A 27,384-nucleotide genomic window follows, 5' to 3' on the forward strand; every position below is an offset into this window, starting at 1 on the left:
TCTGCCCATTTCTGGTGTCCTTTTGGTCCCTTTTGCATGGCCCTTGATTGTGGGCTGGCCACCCGTATTTTATATATTTTTCTGGGATTTTTCCCAGCCCGTATGGTTTTTTCCCAGTTGGCCAGCTTATGTAGCTCCAGTCGGCTAGCTCTCCCCACCTATAGATAGGTGGGCTGGCCTCACTTTTTCATCTTGCCTAGTCTATCTTTTACTCCCTCACTTATGAGACTGCTTGTGTCTCTTGCTTGGGACTGTATTGCTTCAATATATTCAACATAGTTGCTCCATATCTCTCTCTCTTGCACTCTCTATTCAGCACACTCTAGTGCTCTTTTGCTTCCGCCCTGTGCACACACTTGTTGATACCATCAATGCATATTTTAAAACATTTAAACATGGCCACAGCCTTAACACATATCCATCATCACTTTGCATAAAACATAAAAGCTGGACAAAACATCCACAAATGCTGAAAATGGAGCTTGCACGTGTGACACCGCATAGAGGCCGGAATAGGCCGATCCCCCCCTTGGAGTATTTTATTACCCAAGGAGAATAATATCATGTACAAGCTTTGAGGGCCTTACTCTCCCCACGGGAGATGCCGGATTATCCATATACAAATGCCATAACACAACCCAACACGAGGCTACCAAGCCGGAACACAGGCTGTAGAAATGCTGAACCAACAATATAATCCATATACCTCCGTGTGGGTACTGATTATTCCCCAAAAACCACGGGTCTTCATGCAATAGAGTTGGTACAGCAAGTACAACTCTCCATTCAGCCGGTACAGCACGTACAGTGGCTGGTATAGCCGGTATAGTGGCTGGTACAGCAGGTACGTTGGTTGGTACAACAGGTACAAATGTTGGTACAAGTACAGTCGTTGGTACAGTCGGAACAATGGCTGGTACAGCAGGTAAAACAAGTACAAGGATTGGTACAGCCAGTACAGTGGCTGGTATAGTAGGTACAAGGGCTAGTACAACAAGTACAATGGCTAGAAATCATAATAAATGATTAAATACCCTTGCCTTTAGTATTTCTTCATGATGGAAGCCTCCAAAATAGTCCCCAACAGCCGGTATTCTTCATGCGCAGTCTTCAAGAGAGAGAGAAAGAGAGTAGCCATCATTAGGGCAGCCTGTAAAACGGTGGTAGAGGCTAGTGTGCAGCAAGAGAGCCTCCATTAATGAAGAGAGGGCTCCAATTTATAGATTTGGGCCTCCCATGAGCTAAAATGGCAAGAGAAGGCTACAATGACAAGTGGAGAGCCACACAATAGGTGGAGTGACAAGTGTGAGGCCACTTGTCTCACTTTGATCCACTTTCTTGCCACATGTCCCAATCTAAGAGATGGGTTCTCCCATAATCTTTACCTCTAAAAATATCCCAACTAGTAGACATTCTGTCATAGGCACTTTGCCAACTCTTGGTATCTGCTCAATTCCAGATGTAATGACGCGAACAGAATTTCCATCTGAGTCGGGCCAAAAATAGCAACTCTCCTAAATTTTAGGAGTGTGGTCCTTTGTATTCTAGGATAATCTCCCATTTCCAAAGCTTGTACTTTCCAAATATTTAGACATCGTGGAGTCCACCAGACCCCTTTCATATTGGGAAATGTCCAGGTTGGTTACATCCTCCCCAGCTTCTTAAAAGTTGTCCGCAACTTTAAGCTTCAAGCTATATATTCAAGATATAATCATGTCCCATCAAGTGGGCGAGATGAGACAGTCTCAAAAATCGAATATAACTGAAGAATCCATGTCCCAAAGAAATGGGTGAGACTAAATAAGTCTCTATAATACCAATATCAAAATCATGTCTTAAAATAAATGGGCGAGAATTCCATGGAAGATATGCCAGATACAGGCACAAGAGCCAATTGTGTCTCAATCACCAATATCAATGAGATAATCATATGCCAATGAAAATCACCAACCAGGTCCTAAGACACTTAAATAAGTGCCATGCACAAGAAACCAGTGCCTCGCACAGAAACATGTGCTATGAAAATCTGCATTTTTTGCTTCTCTCTTATGGTGGCCTCAAGGTTGTAGATACCGTCGCCAGAAGCTTCTGTGTTTTTTGCTATAGGAGGATTTTCGGGTGCTGTCCAGTCTCTTAAGGCTGCTTTTTGGTGGGAGGAAGGGACCTACATCAGCGTTTTTTGATTTGGACAGTTCTTTGTCTTATGAGGTTTGGTCCTATTGGTTGGATCAATGATGACAGTTTCAGATTTGGTTCCCGTACCACTTTCTTGTTATTTCCTAGATGAGGCAGATAAGTTGGATGGTGGTAACTTTCAGTCATGGAAGTTGCAGGTTACTTCTATTCTTAGGGAGTATGGTTTGATGGAGTTTCTCTCGTACAAGAATCGGTGCTTGCCGGACCTTGCCTCTACGGAGAATGTGTGTTGGTGGAGGAAGACTTAGAGACAGATCTATGTATGGCTTTCTCCTCCTGAATTGTCAGGATTCGATTCGCCTCCGGCTCTTTCTTCGTCAACGAGTGACCAGGATGTGTTGCTGGTCTCTTTGCCTTCTATGGAGGAGCCTGCTTCTACGCTATGTGATGCTATTGAGGAGGCTACTACTACTTCAGTTACCACTACTGTGAATGTTCCTATTTCCCTTACTCTTTGTGAGGATTCTGGATTGTGGTCAGGTGTGTCCTTGACCGTGCTTGGGACACATTGGTACTTCCAAGGCTTGAAGGATTGGGATTTGGATTTGGTTGGGCCTGTGGAGTCCCGACATCAGTTTTCAGAGGGGCAAGTTGAGTTCTTACATCTGGCGATGTTGACCTTCGAGGAGGATGCTATTGTACAGCATTTGGCTACTCTTGGTATAGAGTTGGAGCAAATGGATTCTATTTCTTTTGAGGGTATTATCTTCTTGGAGCTACAGGCGTCTAGGGATTTCTGTAGCACTGTGTTTACATTTGGGTTTGGCACCGATATTTGGAGCAGCATTTCTTCTAGAGGAGCAGTGTACCTGGTACCTTGTTTTGTTGCTTTTTAGCTGAGTTGATTTGGAGATTGCTTGTGGAGCTTTCGTGGTACCTGTTGCTGCATTGTTTTGTCTTTGACAGAGGACGACTTCTTCGGCTTCTCGGAGTTTGTTTAGCATCTTGTGCTGAGAGGGGGTGTTAGCACATTCATCCCCAATTCCTGCCCATTTCTGGTGTCCTTTTGGTCCCTTTTGCATGGCCCTTGATTGTGGGCTGGCCACCCGTATTTTATATATTTTTCTGGGATTTTTCCCAGCCCGTATGGTTTTTTCCCAGTTGGTCAGCTACACATGTCCAGTCAGCCAGTTTATGTAGCTCCAGTCGGCCAACTCTCCCCACCTATAAATAGGTGGGCTGGCCTCTCACTTTTTCATCTTGCCTAGTCTATCTTTTGCTCCCTCACTTATGAGATTGCTTGTGTCTCTAGCCTGGGACTGTATTGCTTGAGTATATTCAGCATAATTGCTCCATATCCTCTCTCTCTTGCACTCTCTATTAAGCACACTCTAGTGCTCTATTGCTTGGGACTGTATTGCTTCAGTATATTCAGCATAATTGCTCCATATCCTCTCTCTCTTGCACTCTCTATTCAGCACACTCTAGTGCTCTTTTGCTTCCGCACTGTGCACTCTTTCACTGGAGACAGCTCACATGTGCAGTAAGCCCTGGCTTTTCATACCACCAGGACACCTCCCCCTCCAAGGTGTTGTTGCGCGGAGTAGTCTCTGCCAGGCCACGAGTCCAGGACCGAGAAGCACTCTGCCCCTTGAATTGTGCCAATATTTGACTTATGTAGGCCTCTTATGAAGAAAGAGTGATAATTAGCCTTATGCCTCTAATAGCCACTAGACGTCCCTATAGATGAGTAATCACCACACCTTGGCTAACCTAACCTGAAGTTAGACTTGTTAACCACTCTAGGGTTTGGAACATAACACAGACTTTCTGATCCTTCTTCATTTATACGTAGTGGCTAGCCACGCAATATATTGGCTTGTATCTTACTGGGAATGTGTGGTCATTGAAGGATCTTGGATTTTAATTAGGTAAAGGTTTTTTTTTTCAGAAAGCAAAACTGCTTTTTTCTTGGGGCGGTTCTATTTGCTTACTAATGTACATCTGTATCAAATATGCAGTTTAAATTTGTGGTGGATAGCGAGTGGGGTCATGATGAGCAGCAACCTTTTGTGACAGATTCTGTTGGCAATCACAGCAATTTTTTACTAGTCAGGGACCCGGAAGGTGGGTCTGGGTCACAGGGTGTGGGAGGGCCAGTGTTTGGAGGGAGCATGGATGTTGAGGACCGGGATATGCTCATAGGAAGGGTATGCATTTAATTGTTATGTATAGGTGATAGGGGGTAAAGTGTTGGTTTTGTTGTTTGTGAGTTAAAAATATTATTTACTGGAGAGGTTTGTGTCTTATTGTGGTTCTAGGTCGCTATGACAGGGTTCGCTCAGCCTCATGAACTGCCATTGGAAGGTATCCAGAATATTTCAGTAGCAGATGTTGATGCATCACGGCATCGCATTGATAACTTTTTGACAAGCCATACGGCATATGAAATACTACCCGACTCTGGGAAGGTAATTTCTAGCATTCTACTATCACTAAAAATTTGACCTAATAAAAGTCCTTCCATAGACGAGGGAACTGCACTGCTTTGGCAGTGGGGTGCCCTAATTGACACAAACGAGGTGAGTTTTGGACAGGTGGTGGCACTTGACGTCTCTTTGCCAATTAAGCAGGCATTTCATGTGCTTTATGAGCAGGTAATGGGTTTCCCTGATTGGGAAAAAGTCCGCCATTTCTGTTTAGATAAATGAAACATGCTTGGGCATATTGTTACCCTTTGACAAAGGTTTTTAGATGCAGGGAATCCCACTGGCTCCCTTATGGGATTCTGATCAGCAGCAGTTTGTGGGGATGTTGACAGCATCGGACTTCATAGCAATCCTGATGCAGGTAAGCTTAGGCTGGCTCTTGCTGCTATTGTCACTGTGCACTCAGTTTCACAGCTATAGACAAGATCTTATATAAGGTGCGACTGATGGGTTGCTGACATCCAAGGTTTGAGTGTACAGAAGGTGCTGATAGACTGCTGAACTTCTAGCATGCATAGTTTCAAACTGTACTTTTAGCTACCCCCCTGTTCCGTGTAAGACAGTGTGTAGAATCTCACCATACTATGGAAAAGGCAGAGTATTTAAATATTTTTTTCCTTTTCACTGTGCTTTTGTCCATTGCATGGAGAGAGACCCTGTGCCGTGCTTTGATGTCCGGTTACCTCCTTGACCCAGTGTGCAGCCTATAAAAGCTTTCTCCGTGTACCCTCTCTCTCTCTCTCTCTCTCTCATAGGTCATTATGGCCTTTTGAAGACGTTAATATAACATTTCATTTCATTTCATTTCTCTCTCTCTCTCTCTCTCTCCCCCCTTCCCTCTCCTAATGTTTTAGGGTTATTTTATTTTATATGGTTTAGGGTTTCTGTGCAGCCCTCTCTTTCGTTCTCGTTTTTAGAGTTTCTACATTTGTAGGGTTTAAGGTTTATGCGTCCCTCTCTCACCCTCATTTTTGGGGTTTCTGCATTTTTTAAGGGTTTAGAGTTTCTCCTTCTGCAGGGTTTAGGGTTTTTGCATGCTTGGGGATTTTCCATGTGTGCGTGTGTGCACCCGCGTGCGTGCTTGTAGGGTTTTTGCATGTTATGGTTTCTGCGTCATTGGCAGAGAGGGGGGCGTAGAGCATGAGGCCAGGCAGGGTTCAGGCCCACCCTCTTCGGGCTATACATTGACGAGATTTCAGTTTTTATAGCACATGAATGCCCTATAGGACTTCTGTTTGCAGAGGGGCTTATTAGTTAACCTTGGGAAGACCAAGGTTATGGTCGTCTATACTTCCCCTAGTGTGAGGAAACATACAGAGATCACCTACATGGGCAGCCAGGTGGAGGTAGCAAACTCATCTGGGGTTTCATGAGCTTCTCCATGAGACAGGCATCACAGGACAGATTGACTAGGGGATACGCTGCACTTGCCCTCCTAGAGAGACAGTGCCACCAGACACTTCCAGGAGCCTAGGATGAAGGGCTAGCTTTTTGACACAGTAGTGACTCCGGCGATGATTTATGCATCCCCATTCTGGGCACTAGGCTTATCAGCGGCAGATTGGCAGCGCATAGAGTGACCACAGATTTTGATGCTATCAATATTGATACACAGCAAACCATCTGTCCCTCACTTTATCATTCGAGTAGAGTTTGCTACAGCAGCTACGGTTGTAGAGGCCTTATTCCAGACTGTCACGTACATACAGAGGATACTAGCCATGGATTCCTCATGGTTACCATACCTGGCACTACAGTCTTCTCGGGTGATAACGGAGAGATGGGTGCATCCATCCTGGTATGCTTCTGTCCTCGCATGGTTCACAGCCGACTACCCCCATTTCAGTATGACCCAGACTCCCCCCTACACTAGGCTCACACATGTCGACAGGAACCGGGCAATTTGATATGACTTGCTACAGTCACACATTCAAGATACATGGATTACCCAAGGGAGCCCTTACCAACCAAGATCCTGTGTACTACAGTGACCATTTTCTAAGGCTTACAGAGGATGGATTCATACAGAGGCCAGGGTACCTGGATGTTTTCATGTCACTTGCCATGAGGATAGCACTTGATCAGCTTAGGGTCTCATCCCATAGGCTTGAGATTGAGAATGGCAGAGCAGCAAGGATCCCTAGAGAGAGCAAACTCTGTAGATTGTGCCATGGAGGAGTAGAGTCTGAGGAGCATCATATTTGTCAGTGCTACCCGGTGTATTATGCGATTAGGGGGAGATTCCACTGCCTATTCAAAGTGGGGTTTGAGCCATTATCTCGGGTTATGGAGTATCTAGCTAGATTAGCGTTGTCTCGTACTGTTCCTATTGGAGATCAGATGACACAGACAGTTACTATTCAGAGATCCTCGACCCCGGCTCCCATCTCAGTTGGCCATCACCAGTTTTTTCCGCCCACATGAGGAGTACACTCAGACGGATGAAGCCAACACAGTAGGGATGAGGGGCCCACCATCTTGCCCCTCGACTGGAGTTACCTTGCCTTGTGCCACCACACTTCGCAGAGCAGATGGCCTCACCCTCCTGAACCTCAAGCACCCTAGGCTCACTAGCCCCAAGTTAATGAGATCCTTGCCCACCACCGAGCATCTGTAGCTGCTACCTCATCCCAGCTTCTCCTCAGCTGTGGAGATCTAGGGGCCCTCCTCACCCCCTTGCCGATGTTGGACATCCTTTATGGACCCCTACCACACATCGATGGATAGCTGCTTTTCCATACTCATGAAACAATGTGCACAAGCGGAAGCAAATAAACATGAGAGAGTGAAAGATTGCAAGCAAGAACAAGAGCTTTATTAGCTTGAGGTTACAGGGTACAAGAGCCAGCAAATAGGGCAATGAATGATGATTGAATGAATAAAAGAGAGCAACTCTTATATACTTGTGCATGAAGCAGTCGGCTGTAGAAAACAGGCCGACAGGACTCCACGACAGCATTAAGAGAGATGCAATATTTTAACACCTCCTCTGCATCTTGAAGTGTGCAAAAAAGTCCGAAGAAAACTGATGACGAAGGTGCGACCATGGACACCTCAGCATGGCCAGTACTGAGTACACCTCGGAAAATGCACATGTCAGCTTGTTGTCTTCAGAAAACATAATGCCACTATAAAGAGCAAAAGAAAATCTGCTTGGCTCCAAACTCAAAGTAGAACTGTGAACACATCACATCCAATAACCTCGAACAAATGAACATGGAACACATCTTGTCCATAGTCTCTGCTGACCAATAGTTCTGGAACTCATCCGAACCATGAAGGAAACTTGGTTGATCCTGGAACTCATCCGGACCATCAAGTGAACTTGCCTGTCTTTATACTTGGAACTCCGACACACAGGTCCCATGCTCTAGATTTAATATAAGAGAGCTTTTGAAAGCTCCGTTTCTGGAAGACAGCACACGGGGGATGCCCTTAGGATCAGAGCAGGACACCAGTCATGTTCTCTCCAGTCTCGTAGGCCTTGGGAGAGCTGTGGTTATCACTAGATGGGTCAGTGTCAGTGTCATGTGACTTGTCTTTACCCTTTTTTGAAGACTTGCCCTTGTCCTTGGCTTTGCCTTTGTCCTTTGACTGACAATCCTTTGACAGGTGGCCTTTCTTCCCACACTTGTAACACCGACTCCGAACTTTCTTCTGCACCGTCGCGAGTGCCTGATCGGGCCAATAGACGATGAAACTTTCAACTTTTCCTGTGAAACTAGGATGGATTCGTCTTCCAAGAGGAGAGTACACAGATCATCAAACTCGAGGCAACGTGTTGTGATCTAAACCCACAAAGCTTGGGAAACCATGTCATAATATGCAGGAAGCTTGATGAGGAGGAGAGCAGCCAACTGAGAAGAGGTCAGGGCAGTACCCATTGCCACTAATTGGTCATGAATTACCTTAACCTTCATCACAAATGACTGCATGGAAGTCCCTGCTGGAAACTCCAGGGAAAAGAGCTGACCCAGTAGGTTGACAGACCGCATTGTAGAGTCCCGTGCATATAGATATGTCAGCTTTCTCCAAACAGAAGCAGCACAATCCAATGTTTGCACGGCAGGGGAGACCTCTGGTGAGATGGCTCGTACAAGTGCAGAGTGAGCTTTTGAGTCTTGATTCTCCCAAGCTGAAAGTTCTGTGAGAAAGACATGCTCCTGGTCCTGAGTCCACTTCCTAGAGCTGGAAGGGCGTTCGGGCTTTCGTTTGTGGCCCTGAACAATCTCCCAGAGTCCCTTGTGTGTGAACCAGACCTTCATCTCTAGCTTCCAGTGATCATAGTTTGAACCACTGAGCTTGTCCTCCTTGTTCGTGCAGGGAGGGACCCATGTCTGCCTCACAGAAGCTATGTCTCAAACAACCTCTGTAGCTAAACAATCCACGTGCTCTCTCAAGCACCTTTCCATAGGATCCAACTAGGGACTAGTAGCCCCCTCTGAAGATGCAAGCTGGACAGCAGCAAAAGAAACCCAAAAACACACCACCGGGAACCTCCTGATGTGCCACTTGTGTGATGCACTTACTGAATAAGCAGCTAGAACTCCTCCACTTACCTCTGTAGAAGAAAACGCAGCCTGGGGGTTGGCCGAGAGCAGTTGGAGGGCTTGTAGAGCAAAAGACGCAGCCACTATTTGAAGGATCTACAGCCTAGAGAATCTAGGGAAGCAAAAAACGGAGAGAAGCAGATTGTGCAATAGCCAGAGCCTAAGCGTATGATACCATGAAAGAATGTGCACAAGCGGAAGCAAATAAACATGAGAGAGAGTGAAAGATTGCAAGCAAGAACAAGAGCTTTATTAGCTTGAGGTTACAGAGTACAAGAGCCAACAAATAGGGCAATGAATGATGATTGAATGAATAAAAGAGAGCAACTCTTATATACTTGTGCATGAAGCAGTCGGCTGTAGAAAACAGGCCGACAGGATTCCAAAGAGAGATGCGATATTTTAACAACTCACCCCCCTGTATCCTCTACACCCATTTTGTATCCACAATGATGAGGATGATGATGATGATCCATACATATCTACATTTACCTAGGGATTAGTGTTAGTTCTTTTTGTTATGTTGTCTTTTTTTTCCATGATGAGATTACATCGATACGTTGTACATGTACCTTTTGTCTCATAGATCCATTGGGTCTTTTGCAAGACGTTAATATATCTTCTTCTTCTCTCTCCAGGATCATTGACTTCCCGGACTAGCGTTGCCTAGGGCTCTTCCTGCTTGAGCACGTAGACGCAAGGACCCTTTCTTGAGAGAGCTTTGGCCCCGGCCACCTTGATCTCTCCCTTGTCAACCAACCATCATCAGCTTCTTCTGAACCCAAGAGGATGAGGATACCCCTACAGTGGATCCTGTGGACCCACCTCGGGCTTCTTCGGACCCACCCCGCTCGAGAAGAGTTACCTCGGACCTAGCCTCTGCATTCCAGCGTGCCTGACGTCCCCAACCCCCCGACATCGGCCACGATTCCCTCACCAGCTCTAGATCCTAGACATGCTCCGTTGCCATCGAGCTACCTTTCCACGTGACGTAGCTGAGGGAGACCTCTCGACCATACTCATTAGCTCCATGCTTGATATTTTGGAGAGTGGTATACCATCTATTGGGGGCTGATGCTCCTCTCATGTTTCATGTTCCTGGTATTCCATGATGAGATTCCATGGACAATTTTGTATCACCTCAGTGAGGTAGCTATGTTTTGCTTCTATTTATTTTCCATTTTATGATGAGATATTCCATGGACATTATTGTATCACTTTGGCAGGCTTAGTTCCGTACGTCGTACGACTGAAATCGTACGTACTTGTTGTACGGTACGGTACCGTACGGATCCGTACGATACCGTACGATTTTTTTTTTGGGGTCGTCGTTGTTGTTGTTGTTGTTGTTGTTGTTGTTGTTGCTGTTGCGTGGAGCAATTTCAGTCTTCTAGAGAGCCATTCATCGCCATTTGCAGCCTATAGGGAGCTGTTTGTCAGCGTGTGCACTTGCCATTGCCATATTAGGCAAGCGATCATATTGCCTGATGAGGAGAACGAGGCAATCTTCATGGAGCTCTATAGTGAGCTTGTGGCAGCAGATACTCGCAGCACCAGGAGTCAGCATGGACGGGGGCCCGAGCAATTGGAGTTCATAGGCCTCCGCCTTCGGCATCGGCAAAGGGTGGCCTTCGCACATATGTGAGGCGGGGATCCTCGAGCTCCAATCCCCGCCTTCATGATGATATTCCATTGCCCCCTCATGATGATACCCCACTGCCTAGAGAGCCCTTGTTTGATGATGATGGCAACCTACTTAGCGAGAATGATCCCCAGAGTGTCTCGTCCACCTTCGAAGAGTCCTCTTCAGAGAACTCTCTTGATGGACACTCTAGTAGTGATCATGTTGATGATCATGCAGATGTTGGTGATGATGTAGACTTTTGATATGTTATAGCTCTCTAGGCATTGGGCATCTATCTCCTTCTAGCCCATCGATGATGTATTGTAGTATGTAGTATCATGTATGTACGCATGTTGGAACTTGGCGGTCGCCCATGCCATGAGTTTTTGGCCTATTCTTTTGTAGCAATTTTGTACTCTAATGGCATGATGACATTATGTTCATGGTTCTACTATTTTGTAACTTCTTGTCTACAATTTTTAAGTTTAGGAAGTATTTTAAAAAAAAAACGTACTAATATCGTACCGTACCTCAAAAAATTTTAAGGTACCAATTAGTACCGTATTTTATCGTACCGTACCGTATCGTACCTTTCGTACTAACTAACCATGCACTTTGGTCTCATAGGCCCATTGGGTCTTTAGTAGACGCTCTCTCTCTCTCTCTCTCTCTCTCTCTCTCTCTCCCCCCCCCCCTCATTTACTCTCTTTGTTGCCATGTTAGGCATCTCCAGCATTTATGCGTGTGGATGGGCTTTGGATGCCCAAAAGATCAATAATGTCTAGACTCCAAGCTTTGGGAATATTGTATTATCCAATATAGAGGACCAAGTCTTCGTAGCATGGTCCAGGTACTGGAGACGGTTTCTTGGACACAGAAAGGGGCTTTGGAGCTCAAGTGTCAAGTGGAAAGTGTGTATGGCAAACTCTTGAGGATTTGGGAGAGATCGAGCAATGAAACAAGTTTCTACATGGTGCTTACATTTGTTTCTCATGTGGTGAAACACACAGAGAATATCTCCTAAATTTTAGGAAAAATTGCTATTTTTGGCAATCTCTGATGGAATTTTCGATAGCATCATTACCACCGGAATTCAACAGAGATCGAGGATTGCCAAAGCGCCATTGTGAAATTATCTAGCATCTGGGATATTTTGGGAGAGATCGAGCAATGAAACAAGTATCTACATGGTGCTTGCATGTATTTCTCATGTGATGAAACACAAAGAGAGCTCTCCTAAATTTTAGGGAAAGTTGCGGTTTTTGGCAACCTTTGATGGAATTTCTGATCGTGTGATTTTCTCCAGAATTCGGCAGAGGATTGCCAAAGCACCATTTTGAAATTAGCTATCATGTGGGATATTTTTAGACTTGAAGATTGTGGAATTTTTGGCCTTTGGATTTGGAACATGTGGCAGATAAGGGGATAAAAGTGAAACAAGTGTCCTCACAGTTGTCAATTCAGCTCTACAAATTGAATTGTAGCATTTTCTTGCTTATTTGAACATGAGAGAGAGAGTCATCTGAAAACTCTGATTTTTTACCATTTCTCTTCATTTCTAAGCCCACCATAGCCATATCCAGCTTGGGGAAGATGATTTTCACTACTCCACATCATCTTGCACACCCCGGATGGCTGTTTTTTAGCAAAACAGTCCTAAAGCTTGCTGAAATACTTAGTTTTATGCGATATACAGGTTGTTTTACAGGTTTTGGCACTCATGAATGAGCCATATGGGCTTTTATTTAGGTGTATGGACTTACGTATGTGCCAGATAAGTTCTTGAAGGCTTTCAGCAGTTAGGGTTAGGGTTTGGAGGTACTGCAAACAGAAACGTAGAGAGTAGAGAGAGAGAACACGACTCTGTGTGTATTCAGTTGTGATAATGTGAAGTACAATAGCCACATAATGAAGTGACCTAAAAGATGTGTTCACATGTCTGGCCATAAAGTGTGCCGGGTGGACCAAAACACTTATAAACTAGGGGAAAAAACCTCCACTAACTGAAGTAAAAAGTGCCCTAGTAATCTACTGATGATCACTAGCACTCCTCTGGGTGCATACACAGCATAAAACCCAACAAACCCCTCTGGAGTGATATGTGATCACTGTACATCATCCACCAAAAGGAAACAAATTCAAAGCACTGCGGAATGCTTCGAATTTTGAACGTGGTAATGCCTTGGTGAAGATGTCTGCCACATTCTGATCTGTAGGACAGTAGATCAGACTGATATCATCTGCCTGGAGTCTCTCCCGAACAAAATGATAGTGAATCTCAATGTGTTTTGTGCGAGCATGAAACACAGGATTCCTGGCCACAGCAATGGCACTCTGACTATCCGTATAGATAGGTGTAGGCTCCTCCACTGAAATATCCATATCAGTCATGAGACGACGCAGCCAAACACACTCAACAGTAGTAGTGTAGGCTGCTCTGTACTCTGCCTCACAAGACGAAGTGGCCACTGTGGTTTGTTTCTTGCTTAGCCAAGAAATGCATGAAGAGCCAAGAAAGAAACAATTTCCACTAGTGGAATGTCTGGTATCAAAATCACCAGCCCAATCTGAATCACTGTAAGCGTATAACTGCATGTCACCCCCCTAAGGATAAAGCAATCCAAGAGACAAGGTACCCTGCAAATACCGGAATACACGCTTCGCAGCTTGCCAATGTGACAATCGCGGGCTGTGCATGAATCTGCTCAACTGAGATACGGCATACTGAATATCTGGCCGTGTAGTACACAAATAAATAAGGCACCCAACAGCCTGAGCATATGTAGTGGCATCAAAAGAAATACTGTCATCTTGTAGTGACAGCTTCATCCCAGGCTCCATAGGAGTGCTAATAGGCTTGCAATCTTGAAATTTAAACTTCTCCAGAAGTTTAGCAACATATCGAGATTGCAACAACCCAATGCCTCTGTTATGCCCAAACAGTAGTGTACAAGCCCCAAATCAGACAATGAAGAAGCTTTTGCAGGCAAAGGAGCAAGAGCTGAAATTTTTGCATGAAGATCCCCATGTACAAAGTGTCATTGAAGCAAGGAAAGCTGATGCTATGGTGGATATGACCTTTGAGTCCATGGCTCGTGAAGTGGGCAAGAAGCCAAGGGAATTAGCGCTCTCCTATCTCATCCGCAAGGGTGATCTCAAGGAAGGAGAGGATGGAGAGTTAGTATTAAAGAATCCATCTTGTTTAAAGCAGGGGGACTCAGCATCTCAACGGTTGAGGTCTTTTATACACAAGGAAGAGGTATCAGTCACTTCTCGCCATGCATCTACTCCTTATGGGACAGGAGGCAACAAGTATGTGCATGTTGGAGATAGTGGGCGACATGATGGCCTTGTGGATTCAAAGAATGTGTATCATGGAGAGAGTGGTCAACATGCAAGCCGAAAGATTTTGCCCATTGAGTTGTCTCGTGGTGAGACATTGCATCATTTGGGGAGGTCACAAGCATCGGGGTCACAGATTCAAAATGCACATGCCATTGTGCCTCTTGAAACATCTTTGGTTGCCCATGAAGCCCATGCAAAGAGGGCTGCCCCATTGGATAAGGGAAAGAGAAAGAGAGAAGAACATGTATCACATCCCAAAAAGCTCAAGGAGTTCAAGGCAGGGGACAAGTCCGTGAAATTTGATGCCTTTCATGGAGATTATGATGCCTCTAAGGTGCTAGCTTTTGTGGCACAGTTTGACATTGCTTTTAGTGATGAGGACTTCACTGAGAAGTCCAAAATTCGTCATGCAAGCATGTTCTTGAAGGGGACAGCTGCCCATTGGTGGATCACTGAAAAGACCACCAAAGATCCCATTTGCACTTGGAAAGAGTTAAGGACAGATTTTATGTCCAATTTTTGCCTCCTAATGCGGAGCAAACTCTCACCCAACAGTGGGATAGACTTGAGCAAAAAGACAATGAAAGTGTGCAGCAGTATGTTAATAAGTTTTGGAAAGTGTTGCTTGAGGTAACTCCCTTTATGCAACTCTCCGAAGATGAAAGGAAGAGGAAGTTTTGCTCTGGATTGCAACCAGCTTATCGTTCGGGCATTGAATTGCACCCGAAACACACTCTTCAGCAGCTCATAGCATCTACTCTTGCTACGGAGAAATTGGTGCTTAAAATTAAGCAGGATCAGGGAGATTCTAAGGGCAAAGAGAGGGCTGTCCCAAACCTGCAAAAAGGTGGACAGCCACCTAAAAAGAGCTTTCGGGAAGCCCAAAAGAGTGGTAAAGCTGAAAGAATCCAATCCAAAGACATTGTACCAAAGAAGAACAAGTTTGGCTTGACCCTCGAGCAAAGGGAGAAATATACCAAAGAGGGGAAATGCTTTTCTTGTGGTAGTAAAGAGCACATGTTTAGGCAATGCCCTACCCGCAAACAAAAGCATAAAGACAAGCCACCAAAGGCAAATGTGCATGCCATACCCGATGTGCAGGGTACCACTGAGCATGATGGCAAAGAGAGAGTGGTATGCAAAGCTTGTGGACAAATCAAGGATTAGTCCGCCTTATTCATGTTTGATGATTGTGCAACAGATAATTTCATCTTTGCACAGATGGCAGCCGCCTTGGGCATAGAGATTGGGGACATGGAATCCCAAATTGAAGCAGAGGCAGCTTTTGTTGGCAAAGAGGTGCAGGTTACTTCTCTTATTGGAAAGTTGTGCATTCTTTTACAGGGTTATTTGGATCATGAGCATTTCTTGATTGCTCCACTCAATGGATGTGATGTATTACTTGGCAAGCCTTGGCATCAAAGGCTTGAGCCCTGCAAAGAATATAAAACCAACAAGATCACCTTTATGTATATGCGTCCAAAGGTTATGGAAGAATGCCATGCTCCACCTTATGCTGGTCATAGAGGTATTTTACCTACGATACGCATGATAGAAAGATATTTCTTTTGGCGAAGCATGCGTAAAGACATTGAGGCATATGTATGCGCATGTATTATTTGCCAAAAGGTGAAATTTGATAGGCAAAAGCCTCCAGGTTTGCTTCAGCCATTGGCTATTCCCTTGCAGCCATGGGAAAGCATGACTATGGACTTCATTATGGATTTTCCTAGATCTCAGTATGGGAATGATACTATTTGGACCATAGTTGATAGGTTTAGCAAGCAAGCTCACTTTTTGCCCCTCAAGAAAACCATTAAAGTTGATCATATGGTGAAGCTTTTTCTTACTCACATCTTCAAGCATAATGGTATGCCTAAGTCCATTATTGGGGATAGACATCCCAGAACTACGAGCCTCTTTTGGAGAGCTTTATTTGATAACATGGACGGGAGCTTGTTTGTTGCCACCCGTGTATGACCAGGATTGCGTCTTATCCATGGGATTGTCACTCCATGGTAGGACTGATATTTGTGCCGACCTTGTCTATGGGATTGCCACTCCATAGGAAGGGCCATGCCAAGATGTGTGTTTTCCCTATGGGACTGTCACTCCATAGGAAAACCGGGAATTCACATCTCTGTTGCGTCAATTTTGTGCCGGAAAAGAAATCCTTGTACAAGTTTCATGAAAGTGAGATTTCGTCCATTACATGTGCACATGCATTTATGTTTGTATACATAAACTTGTTTTCGCATAACTTGTTTTCGTGTGTTTGCCTGCTATGACGTGCCAGTACACTGGACGAGGACGCCCCCAGTGTACCGTGGGTGTGCTGTCTGCTGACGAGGAGTTGTGGCGTGTGAACAGGTGGTAAGTATTGCCCTTTTTGGCCTTTTCAAACGTAAAATCCATGAAGTTGTGTCAAATCTCAGCTCATAACCCTGATACATGCTCCAAACAGAAAAGCCCCAAATTTTGCATACAATTTTGGCCCCAATTTGTTCTGAATTGCACGAATTTCAGTAAAGCTCCAAAATTTGTGTGCTCTGCAATGTTATGTTGTACTTCCACAAGTTGGAAGCCCCAAAAATTTCAGAGATTCAAATAGGCTCAAAATGATGCAGACCTGTGGATTTTGGGGAAAACCCCCAAGGTGACCTCTCGTATAGTCGGTGGCACCCTGGTGGACAGAGCAGCTGGGCGAGAGTGGGCAGCTGGATGGCGTGGGCAGGCTGGATGACAGCCGTAGGCGTTCAGGTCGGCGAGTTATTTTAGGCACAAGGCGGCTTGGTTGGGTGCAGCGGCCAGTGTGGGCAACGAGCCGGGCATTAATGAGGAACGCACAGGAAAAATGAGCTCTTGCCACGTAAGGGGAAGAGTGGGCTGAGCGCCTTCCACTGAGAAGCAAGCAGCATCTGGTGGCTGGGTGGCAGTGGCTCTCCTCGCACTAGTGCCGCCCAGTCAGCCAGCAGAAAGGGGCAGAGGGTGGTGCGAAGATGGGCTGGAAATCTGCAGCACAGTCGGAAAGCAGCAACTCGAAGGCGAGCAGTTCAATGGGTAGCTCTAGGAGAGACAAGCTTTGATACCAAATGTTGGAAAGTCACAGCCACAGAGAGTAGAGAGTTAGGGTTTCAGCTGACAGCCACATAGAGATGGACTGTCTCTTTCTCTTGCTCCCTATCTCTCTCTTCTTCCATGTATATCACATCCATAAATAATATGAATGTACAAAGCAATACATAGAGTGTCCTTTCACCTTGGATATCCAAGGGAAAAAACCACATGGGAAATAGCGCCCTTTGTTAGGTCCCGTTCACACGTAGTACTACCATAAGTGTGCATTTGCATTGAGCTGTGCTAACATGGCAGCAACCCTAAAAGTGCAGAAACCCTAATGTAGGGCAAACACCCTAAAACACAAAAGCCCTTAAATATGGCAAAACTTTAAATGCAAAAACCCTAAAACGGGACAGCAATCCTAAAACAACATGATCCCAACAGCAACAAACACTAGAAAATCTGCAAAACCTAAAATGCCAGAAGTGATTGTTGAAGCCTACAGGAAGCCAGGGGAACCTCGCTTTGATACGGTATACCAAATATTGGATTAGGCTACTTGTGACAGCGAATGAAAGAAGCACACGTATGGTCAACCACACAAATCCATGACTATATCTTGATAAGATAAAAGTAGCATTACATCAAACTAAGGGCCTATGAGGTTGTAGCTCTAGCTAGCATCAAGATCTCGAGGAGAAGGTATTGGTGAGCAGCCAAGTTTACTGTGGAGAGTTCACCAGAGGTCGAATCTATAACTGAAGCAGGAGGCTTGCCCAAGGGAGTTGGGCCTTACACACTCTTTTCGTACCCACCATCAATGGGTAATAACATTAAACATAGCTATGACTAAAATTACCACAATCCACATAATAACTTAACATTGCGGTAGTTAATACATCCACAATGTTGAAAATAGAGATATGCTTAGGGACACCACACCGGGTGGGAATGGGCTGACAACAACCCTCCCCCTCTTCCTTTTTTTGGAATTCTCTATTACCAATGAGAATTTAATTCTTGTACAAGCTTTGGGGGTTTCCCTCTCGAGGACAGCTAGATTATCCGAGTACAATGTCCATAAATGAACCATATACAATTTGGTTATAATCCAATGCCCATAATATTAAACACATGAAAACCCACTTCTTGTGTGGATACTCATCTTCCCAAACAGAGACCTTAAATGCATATACACTGCCACTGCAGATACATTATTCAGTACTTGCCTAAAGGTCGATCCTCAGCAAATCCATCATCCACATCAGCCAGTAGAGCATAGGGTACAACGGCTGGTACATCAGAGGGTATAGCTGGTACAGCCTATTCAACGTGGAGCAGAATTGGCGCAACAATTGGTATAGCTGGTACTGGACTGGTATGGCAGGAGGAGAGTTAGAACAGGGTACAGTTTAATACATATGACATGAGGAGTAAGGTACAGTACGGATGGCACCACAGTATTGTATAGCAACATGGGGAGCAGATGGGGAACCGGTGCTGTGTATGAAGATGTGCTGCAGGTTGAAACAGCCGGTTCATGGCTATATGGACATGTAAGGACAGCAAGGAGGCAGTATGGCAAGAAAGAGGGCTGCATGGAGCAGTAGGGAAGTAAGCCGGTGATCATCAAAGCGTGGCGCAAGCAGTTAGTGAAGTACTAGTAGGTGGCGATGATATATTTATCCCTGTAAACCTTAGTAAAATGCACATTAAAGTAATCAAGCACAAAAATTCTCACATAAGTGATCATGTGGCACCTGTGAAGGGAACAGTTTTGATGCATGCTTTCTTTTAGGAGGGTTCCAGGTATGTGTGGTCCTAACTTTAAGCCTATAGTTAAATTATTCCATGTAACAAATCATTGCTACAGATGAATACTTATTCTACTAGTAATACTACCTGGCACTTCAATCTTTTATTTGGCTTTGATTTCTATCACTCAGATTTAGTCCCATTCCATCTCTAATCACTGAGACCAGCTCTTGTAATTTGTCTATGTATGGCCATCTCACTTGACCCAAACTTGTTCGTGGGAAGCAACTTGACTACTCTGACCTTGTTTTGTACACAACAATTGAGGGAATGTACATGTTTTGACATCGTACTCACAACCATGACACAAACTCACAACCATACCACAAACAAGGATATAGGACAATATGCCAGGTTCAACTCATAAGCAGCAAAAGTTCTTGAGACATATGAGACAACTTGTAGTGCTCTAAGATAATGAAAACACATCAATTGAGCAAAGTCACTAGGAGCGCCCTAAGCCTTGTCATAGTATTAACAACAACACCCTTTCAAAGGATTTTCTTTGATACTTTTGAATGGTTATTGTGAAAGACTTTTCATGTCTAACTTACTGTAGTTTGTAATAGTAATCTGCCCATGTTGAAGCATTTATTTTATTCATGTATGTCTTGGAACACATGCTTAAAACTCTTATTTGCCATTAATATTACAATACATGATGGTGCTTTTATTCTCTTCCACAGATTGGAAGCCAGAGGGCAATTTTGTCAGAGGAGGAATTGGAAACCCATACCATTGCTGCTTGGAAAGAAGAGAAAATCAGGCTCACAGATAATATGCAAAGAAGACACCCACTATATTATGTGAGTGCTACTTTCTAGTTTTTTTGGCCCATGCTGTATTACATTATGACCAAGTACAACGGACCATTTCTTAGTTCATGAAACAGTTGGTAACCTTTGGGTTGATTTGGAATGGTCTCTGGATTGTATAAGCTAGAGCTGGCTGGCAGCTTATATTTGCCTGTGGACTCCTCTTGGTGACTGGATTTGAATGAAGCGGCCCTTGGCTCGACTATAATGGGTTTTAGGGCAGTGAACTTGGAGAGATCCACAGCACCCTGCGCTTATGGGCTGCCCCTGTTTTGCCTACTTGGTCCACCTTGGGCATCAAATTCAGCCCCATTAGTGAGGCCATACCCTCTCTTGCAGTGGCTTGATAGGCCTTATCCTTGGGGAGTTATGATTGCAGTTTCACCCCCTGCAAGATCTCCTACTTCCTGTGGCCGATTGCTGATAGAGGTCTTGTAGTGGGGGCTTGCCTGGCTACCATTGGCATCATGGGAGTTGGAGCGCCACTCCCTCAGGAACTGCTTGGCTGCACTGCGAGTATGGTGGAATGGTGGAGGCTCCTCCATCTCATCACCTACAACCGCCTGAGCACCCATTTTGTCACTTGGGTCTGGTATGAGGGCAACATATTGCTATTGTAAATTGTGTCCACGTGGCACCCATGTGTGGCATGCATACGACATCCCCTCGTGTTTTGCTTGTTGATGCAGAAGTCTGCTTGCTTCTGAGTAACCAGTCAACAAGGTTAGTACTCCTTGGAAAATTCTCCTTTCCAAATTGTTGCACAAATATTGAGGGAAAAACTGCATTAACTGCATGAACTGCAACATCTGCATTTTCCTTGTCTATCTGCAACATCTACTCCATCTGGGGGATCAATGGTGATGTTTACTTGTTCCCTAGTGGTGCCGGGAAAACTTTCTCCACCCTTCATTTGATTGCACAGTCCTATGGTATTCTTTGTTGTAGGACTCTTCCTTGACCATTGATCCCAAGAGATACTACTGTTCCCACTGTTCCTTGTGGATGTGACAGTCATCTTCAAATCCGGCCTATCTCAGAAAGAACCTTTGCTCTGTTACCATGTCACATGGGGTACGCACGAACATTGGCCTTGCTGTGCTCTGATCTGCCTCAGGGTGAACCTGCTGCTTTGATCCTGCCCGATAGGTGGCTGCACAGAAGACCATGTCCATGTGCACGTGACATTCCCTCCAGAAAAACATGGGCACATGGTGCAACTTTGCTCCATGTCCTTGAGCTTCTCTTATAGTCCTATCTACAATGGGAAGCTTTTCTCCATGCTCTTTGGCTCTGCTTCCAATAGTGCCTTTACCAGTTATGGGAACTGCTGCAACACTTGTAGCCTCCTCCTCCTCCGCACAAGCTTCGGAGAGACTCATGTCTTCCCGTGCCCATCTGACTTGGACTTGAAATTCTTCATCCTTCCGATTATATGGATCTTGGTGTCGAGCAGATCTGAGACTCATGTCGGTACCTCTCTTTAAAACTCTGTACATTGCATGAATGGTTATATACAATGGAATCTCTGATCTAAACTTGGATCTAAATCATGCATGATGTGCAAGACTCTATATGCAGACATAAGGTTACTTTTGTTGAATCTGGATTATGAAGATACAGGTAGCCTTGATTGTAGCCAAGGGAATCGGGCACTAGAGACTTTGTTCCTCTTCTGTGAATCCATGTCTAAATGACCAAAATCTGCGTCTAGATAGGCATCTGATGTGCTGGCCAATCAGCACTTTTCCGACCCAAAAATATGATTCAAAAGGTCATTAAACAATGTTCATACTATATCCAACTTGTGCATGTCTTGGGCACCTCCAGGTACGTATTGGGCTGTCTAAACTGCCCCAATTGGTCCACACTCGCCCTTGGATCTTGCCTAAAAGGTTGCTTCAAAGGAGATCCATGCCCTTGCGTATCCTGCAGGCTGCTCAACACATGCACGTGACATCCCCTTGTGCTAAACTTGGCGCACTGGGGCACGTGATGCAACTTTGCTGCACTCTCATTGGAATCTGCACTCCCATTGGAATCTGTCACTCCTCAATGATGGCCTCGTGCCACTTGTACGTTAGAAACTTAAGGATCACACCTGTCACAAATGATTGCGGCCCTAGCTCTGCTAGCTCTATTGGAAATATTGGACATGGTACTCTCCTCTCGAATCGAACTCTCATCAATCCCCTCGGTAAGAGAATCAAGAACTGGGACTGGATGACCTCAAACGATTGGGATAGCTATGATCTTTGGCATGTGTCCTTTGAGAGAGATTCCCTTGCTTGTTTTGACTCTATTGTTATTGACATTAGCACCTTTTCGGGATATTCCACCGGTCTGTACTCCTTACTAGGTGAAACACTCTTGTGCCACTTCTGGTCTTGGAATCTCTTGGGCAACCCGGAAAACTTCCTCTTTCCGTGTAGAGCGCTTGTGCCTATGTGCTAGGGTTTTTAGAGATAGAAAGAGAAGAGAGCAGCGGAACAGAAACAATAGTTGAATGTGTACAAGATTGCTACTTGACTGTGTCTGCTGCTTGCGCCTGCTGCCCGTCTTGCTACCATAGTGGTTGTGTACGGTGCGGTATTCTACGGTACGGTAAGCATAGGAGTATGCAAAGTACGCATCGAGATAAGTTTAAGTACGTTCACTTTTTTTAAATAATGCATATATAATAAAACATATATATTATAAACAATTCATAATTTAACAACATTGGTACACAAAGCTGTGCAAAAAACAATTGAAATTCAAACATCTATGCCTTATAAATGTCAAATGAGCTGCGAGCATACAACATGAAGTGTGTTGAATCTGAAATCTTAGTACAAACGCCAGTAGCCATATGGCTGGCACAAAATAATATGACGTCATACGTGTTTGATCATAAGTACAAGGCTAGTTACTAGTAGCTACAAGTTGAATATGTGACTAGTCAGTGATCACTATTGAAATAAATGCTGATATGCTAAGATGAGTAGTCTCCATATGTAAGGAGATTCCCATTAAACTCATACAGCGTTCTTTCGCTCCACCACATCACCTGGTACATAAATACCCGATATCTCCTCAACAATGGTAGAGGGTCCAGGTCTCTCCTTTGGAAGAGTCTGCATCTGGTGCTATGGATCGCCTCTATCGATCGCTCTGGCGGCTCTCCCTCTCAAATGTGTAGCACAAGTATACACCCTGGCGTCTTTAGAGGTGGAAGAACCACTATGCTAATCTGAAGCAGTTAGGAAAGTGACCGTGAGAGCTCTAGACTAAGCTCAAGTGACTCGTGTTCTCCTCGAGCTCTCTGTGAAGTTGTCTTTATATCTCTTGCTCATCACATACTATGTCGCTCTCCTTGGCATGCTGTTGTTTGCCACGCTTGAGCTCCTCAACATCAACCTACATACCATGTATTCACTAGTAGTGTGTCTCCCATGTAGCGTCCTCCTCAACACGATCCTTCCACTTGATCCTGTATTCTGTGATAAGAGTCTTATGCAATCGTCCTTCACGAAATCCAAGAATCTTTTCAAGTTCGTGTGGAACAAATGTCATGTCCTCGACATCTATGATTTCTTGAGAAGTAACTAACTGGTCTGTTCCACCCAGTACTTTCTTAAGTCTACTGACATGAAATACAGGATGAACTTTCACATGAGAAGGCAAATCCAATTCATATGCGACTGAACCAATCCGTCGTGTAATACGAAATGGTCCACAGTATCTAGGGATAATTTCGGAGATCGACCTGTCCGTAAAGTCTCGGAATCTTTCGGAACTCGCAAATACACCATTGTTCCTTTAGAGAACTCTCTGGGTAAACGATGTCTATTAGAATAAAATTGATCTCTGTCTTGAGCACTTCTAATAGATTCCTTTGCAACTTGTAACATTTCTTGCATATCTTGCAAAAAATTACGTGTTGCATCATGCTGAAGTCTTGAAAATCCCACTGTAACAAGTGATCTAGGTTGAAAACCATACATAAGCATGAAAGGACTAAAAGCTGTACTTGTATGCTTAGTACTATTATATGCAAATTTTAACATAGGAAGATAATTCTCTTATGAACTCTTATCTTTTGGAGACATATGCGCGAAGCATATCCTCCAAAATCTGATTCACTCTTTCAGTCTAGCCATCAGATTGAGGATGATATGAGGAACCTAAATTCAAAGTTGTTTCCAACTTCTCAAAAACAAGTCTCCAAAAGTCACTTTTAAACTAAGTCCCTATCACTGACTATGTCTTGCGGTAACCTGTACAGTCTAAACAATTGCTCGATAAACTGCCGTGCTAGTTGCGTAGCTGTAATGGTCTTCCGTCTTGGTAAAAATCTAGCCATTTTTGTCAAGCGATCCACCACAACCCAAATAGAATCGTGGCCTTGACGTGTTCTTGGCAATCCAGTAATAAAATCCATGGAAATACTTTTCCATTTATTACCTGGGATTTACAAAGGATGCAACAGCCCAGCTTCTCTAAAGCGTTCAGCTTTATTTGCTTGACAAACTTGACACTTGAGAATATAATCTTCTACGTACTCTTTCATCTTTGGCCAATAAAAAGTGAGTTTAACTAACGACAATGTCTTGTGTACCCTAGGGTGTCCTGCAGAAGGGGCATCGTGACACTCCTTAAGAATCTTGGACCTAATGTCCAAGATCTGTGGTACACAAATTTTGTCATTACGGAATAGTAAACCATTCCGAATCATCCACCACTGACCTCCTGCAGCTTGAATGGGAGGTTGCTCAGTCATTGAGTCTTGGTGAATCAATGAGCTCACGTCCTGGATCTTCTACCAAAATGGACCAAAATAACTATCAGTCTTGCAAAGCCCTCTCAATGATTGAAATAAGTCAATAGAAATCTCGGTGAACGACAAAGTATTCACCTCTCTAATTCGACTAAGCGCATGTGCGACACTATTCATGGACCGCTTTCGATAACGAATCTCAAAATCAAAATGTTGCATTAATTCAGCCCATCGAGCTTTCCTTCCTCTCAAATCATCGGCATCACACACATACTTGATTGACTGATGATCAGTCAATACCACAAACTTGGAGCCATATAAATAATGTCTCCAAACCTTGAGAGCGTGAATGACAGTATAAAGCTCCTTCTCAAGGGTTGGCCAACGAAATTGAGTGTCGTCCAGCTTTTTACTCTCAAAAGTAACAGGTCTACCATCTTAAAATAGAGCAGCCCCGATTGCATAGTCAGTGGCATCGGTTTCAAGAACATAAGGCCGACTAGGATCAGGTAATTGCTTATAGGTGCTTCCTTGACTTTATCTTTCAAAAGTCTGAAGGCCATATCCAGATTGTTATTCCAAGTGACAGGTTGACTCGACTTACGTCCACGACCTTTCAACAAGTCGGTCATTGGTAGTGTGAGCTGAGAGTACTCTCACATCGATTTTTGAATAAAAAGAATAAAACCGAGAAAAGAACGAAGTTGTTTCACAGTCTACGGTATAGGCCATGCTAGAACCTTCTGAACTCGGTCATAGTCAATGCTCAATCCATCTCTAGTGATCTTGTGTCCCAAGTAAATGATGTCTGTTATAAAAACTCACATTTACTTAATTTAGTATACAGTCGATTCTGTCTTAAAATAGTTAAGAGAATCGTGAGGTGTCTAACGTGATCCTCAAGAGTACGACTATATATTAAAATATCATCTAGGAACACAACCACAAATTTTTCCAAATGTTCACGAAAAAGATCGTTCATCATTTGCTGGAAAGTGGCTAGAGCATTGGTTAACCCAAAAGGTAATACGAGAAACTCGTAATAGCCATACCTAGTCCGAAAGGCAACCTTTCGACATGCCTTTCATGAATACGTATGTGGTGATAGCCAGTACGTAAATCTATCTTTTTAAAATACTACGCTTCAATTAACGGGTCAATCAGGTCATCCGATCTAGGGAGAGGATAACGGTTCTTAATTGTCAGCTTGTTCAATATGTTGTAATCTATACATATTCTCCAGGTGTTGTCCTTCTTTCTCCTGAGTAACACAGGTGCACCCCAAGATGATTTACTTGGACGGATCTGGCCCATCATTAAATAATCTTCGAGTTGCTTGGTCAACTCATCTTCCTCGGCTTGGCTCATCCTGTAAGGTAAAATACTAATAGGGTGAGCACCAGGGACCAGGTCAATACGATGATCTACTGTCCTTTCGGGTGGTAAGCCTGATGGCAGTTCCTTAGGAAATACATCTTGAAACAAGTCAAGTATCTTCTTTAATTTGTTGCTTTCAAACACACTTAATTGATTAACATCCATAGTAGGTATGAGAAATGAAGAAAGTGGAATCAAGACACAATGGAAATCATTATACAAAGAAGAATCCATTATATTTCCAAAATCAACTGTATTTACAAGAGGTCCCTGAGAGGGATGTATACAATCATATAAGATACTATACCGGGTGTTCCTATGTTCAAAAGAAAAAGTATGACTAGACCAATCTATCTAGACTTGAAGAGTCTTAAACCACTCAATCCCTAATAACAAGTCTACATGCTCTAGATGCATAATATAGCATTCCAGAGTATCTTCGTAGTCCTGAATCCGGATCGGTAGCATCTCCACCTTTCGATCCCATACTTGTCGACCCACAGGTAGGCGTACTTCATAGGTATGATCGCTAGGTGTTGTGTCAAGACCCAATTTCTGCACAAGTTTGTAATTAACAAAATTGTGTGAGCTGCTAGGGTCTAGAAGAATGTGGATTCTATGGCCATTCACTTCTCCATAAACTTGGAGAAGATCATGCATGCCAAAAACTTTAGAGTTGAATAGACAATCAGAACATGAACTAGGGCGAGAAAGTACAGTAACTGACGTACCTGTCAAAGACAACTGGTTAGCTGCCTTTGGCTTGGGTCCTGCATTGGTCTTTGCACCCTTTTGCTTCGGGCACTCGTTACGCATATGTCCTTTTTCTTCGCAGATGAAGCAACGTCCCTCCTTCTTGAGCTTCAAAGCCTTAAGGAGACGTTTTTTCTTTGCTGGGGTCGAAGTAGAATTCTTCGAAGGTTGGTCCGAAGACTTTCCTTCTATCATGCTAGCTATCGGTGCGGAGAACTTCCTTTTGTGCTTATTTCTCTGCTCGGTCACGGGTTTAGACTTGGAAGAGACCATTGTATCATCATAGATACGAGCGGAATGAATGGCCTCGTCCAAAGTTTTGCATTTGTTGTTTTTAACCTGTAAACGGTACGAGCCGAGTAAACCGGCTACGAAGAAATCCAAAAGAGTGGTGGAATCCATTTTCGTAGCTTTCATCTGCAAGTCCCTAAATTTCTTGCGATAGACCTCATAAGTGAGGTTTTGCGAGGTCATGGTCAAAGTAGCAAATTGGGCAACAATATCATAGTCATCCTCTTTCTTGAGGAATTCTTTCTTGAAGACTTCTTCGAATTGTGCCCAAGTCGTTGGTTTAGGGTTGAGTTCTTTTTACCAAAGCAAAGCTTTGCCTGAGAGAAAACCTATTGCTAACTGGATCTTTTTCCTATCATCATATGAATGA

The 27,384-nt window shown here is 44.1% G+C and overlaps 1 protein-coding gene across 6 annotated transcripts in view; it reads left to right on the top strand.

Annotated features, from left to right (window-relative positions):
- LOC147603427 (sucrose nonfermenting 4-like protein) overlaps window positions 1-27,384 on the top strand; it is a 103,080-nt gene that overhangs the window by 32,009 nt on the left and 43,687 nt on the right. For 2 of the 6 annotated variants that reach the window (XM_086796896.1, XM_086796898.1), the window contains exons 3-7: window positions 4,216-4,346; window positions 4,458-4,607; window positions 4,734-4,793; window positions 4,891-4,986; window positions 19,706-19,825. In XM_086796896.1, the coding sequence (XP_086653022.1) occupies window positions 4,216-4,346; window positions 4,458-4,607; window positions 4,734-4,793; window positions 4,891-4,986; window positions 19,706-19,825 (557 nt within the window). Of the gene's footprint in view, window positions 1-4,157; window positions 4,347-4,457; window positions 4,608-4,733; window positions 4,794-4,890; window positions 4,987-19,705; window positions 19,826-27,384 lie in introns of all 6 variants that reach the window. The other 4 variants (XM_086796894.1, XM_086796897.1, XM_086796895.1 and 1 more) reach the window with 2 other exon arrangements.

The sequence above is a fragment of the Cibotium barometz genome, chromosome 64, assembly GCF_041138505.1.
Source record: "Cibotium barometz isolate CiBa-2024 chromosome 64, ASM4113850v1, whole genome shotgun sequence".
Lineage (NCBI taxonomy): Eukaryota > Viridiplantae > Streptophyta > Polypodiopsida > Cyatheales > Cibotiaceae > Cibotium > Cibotium barometz.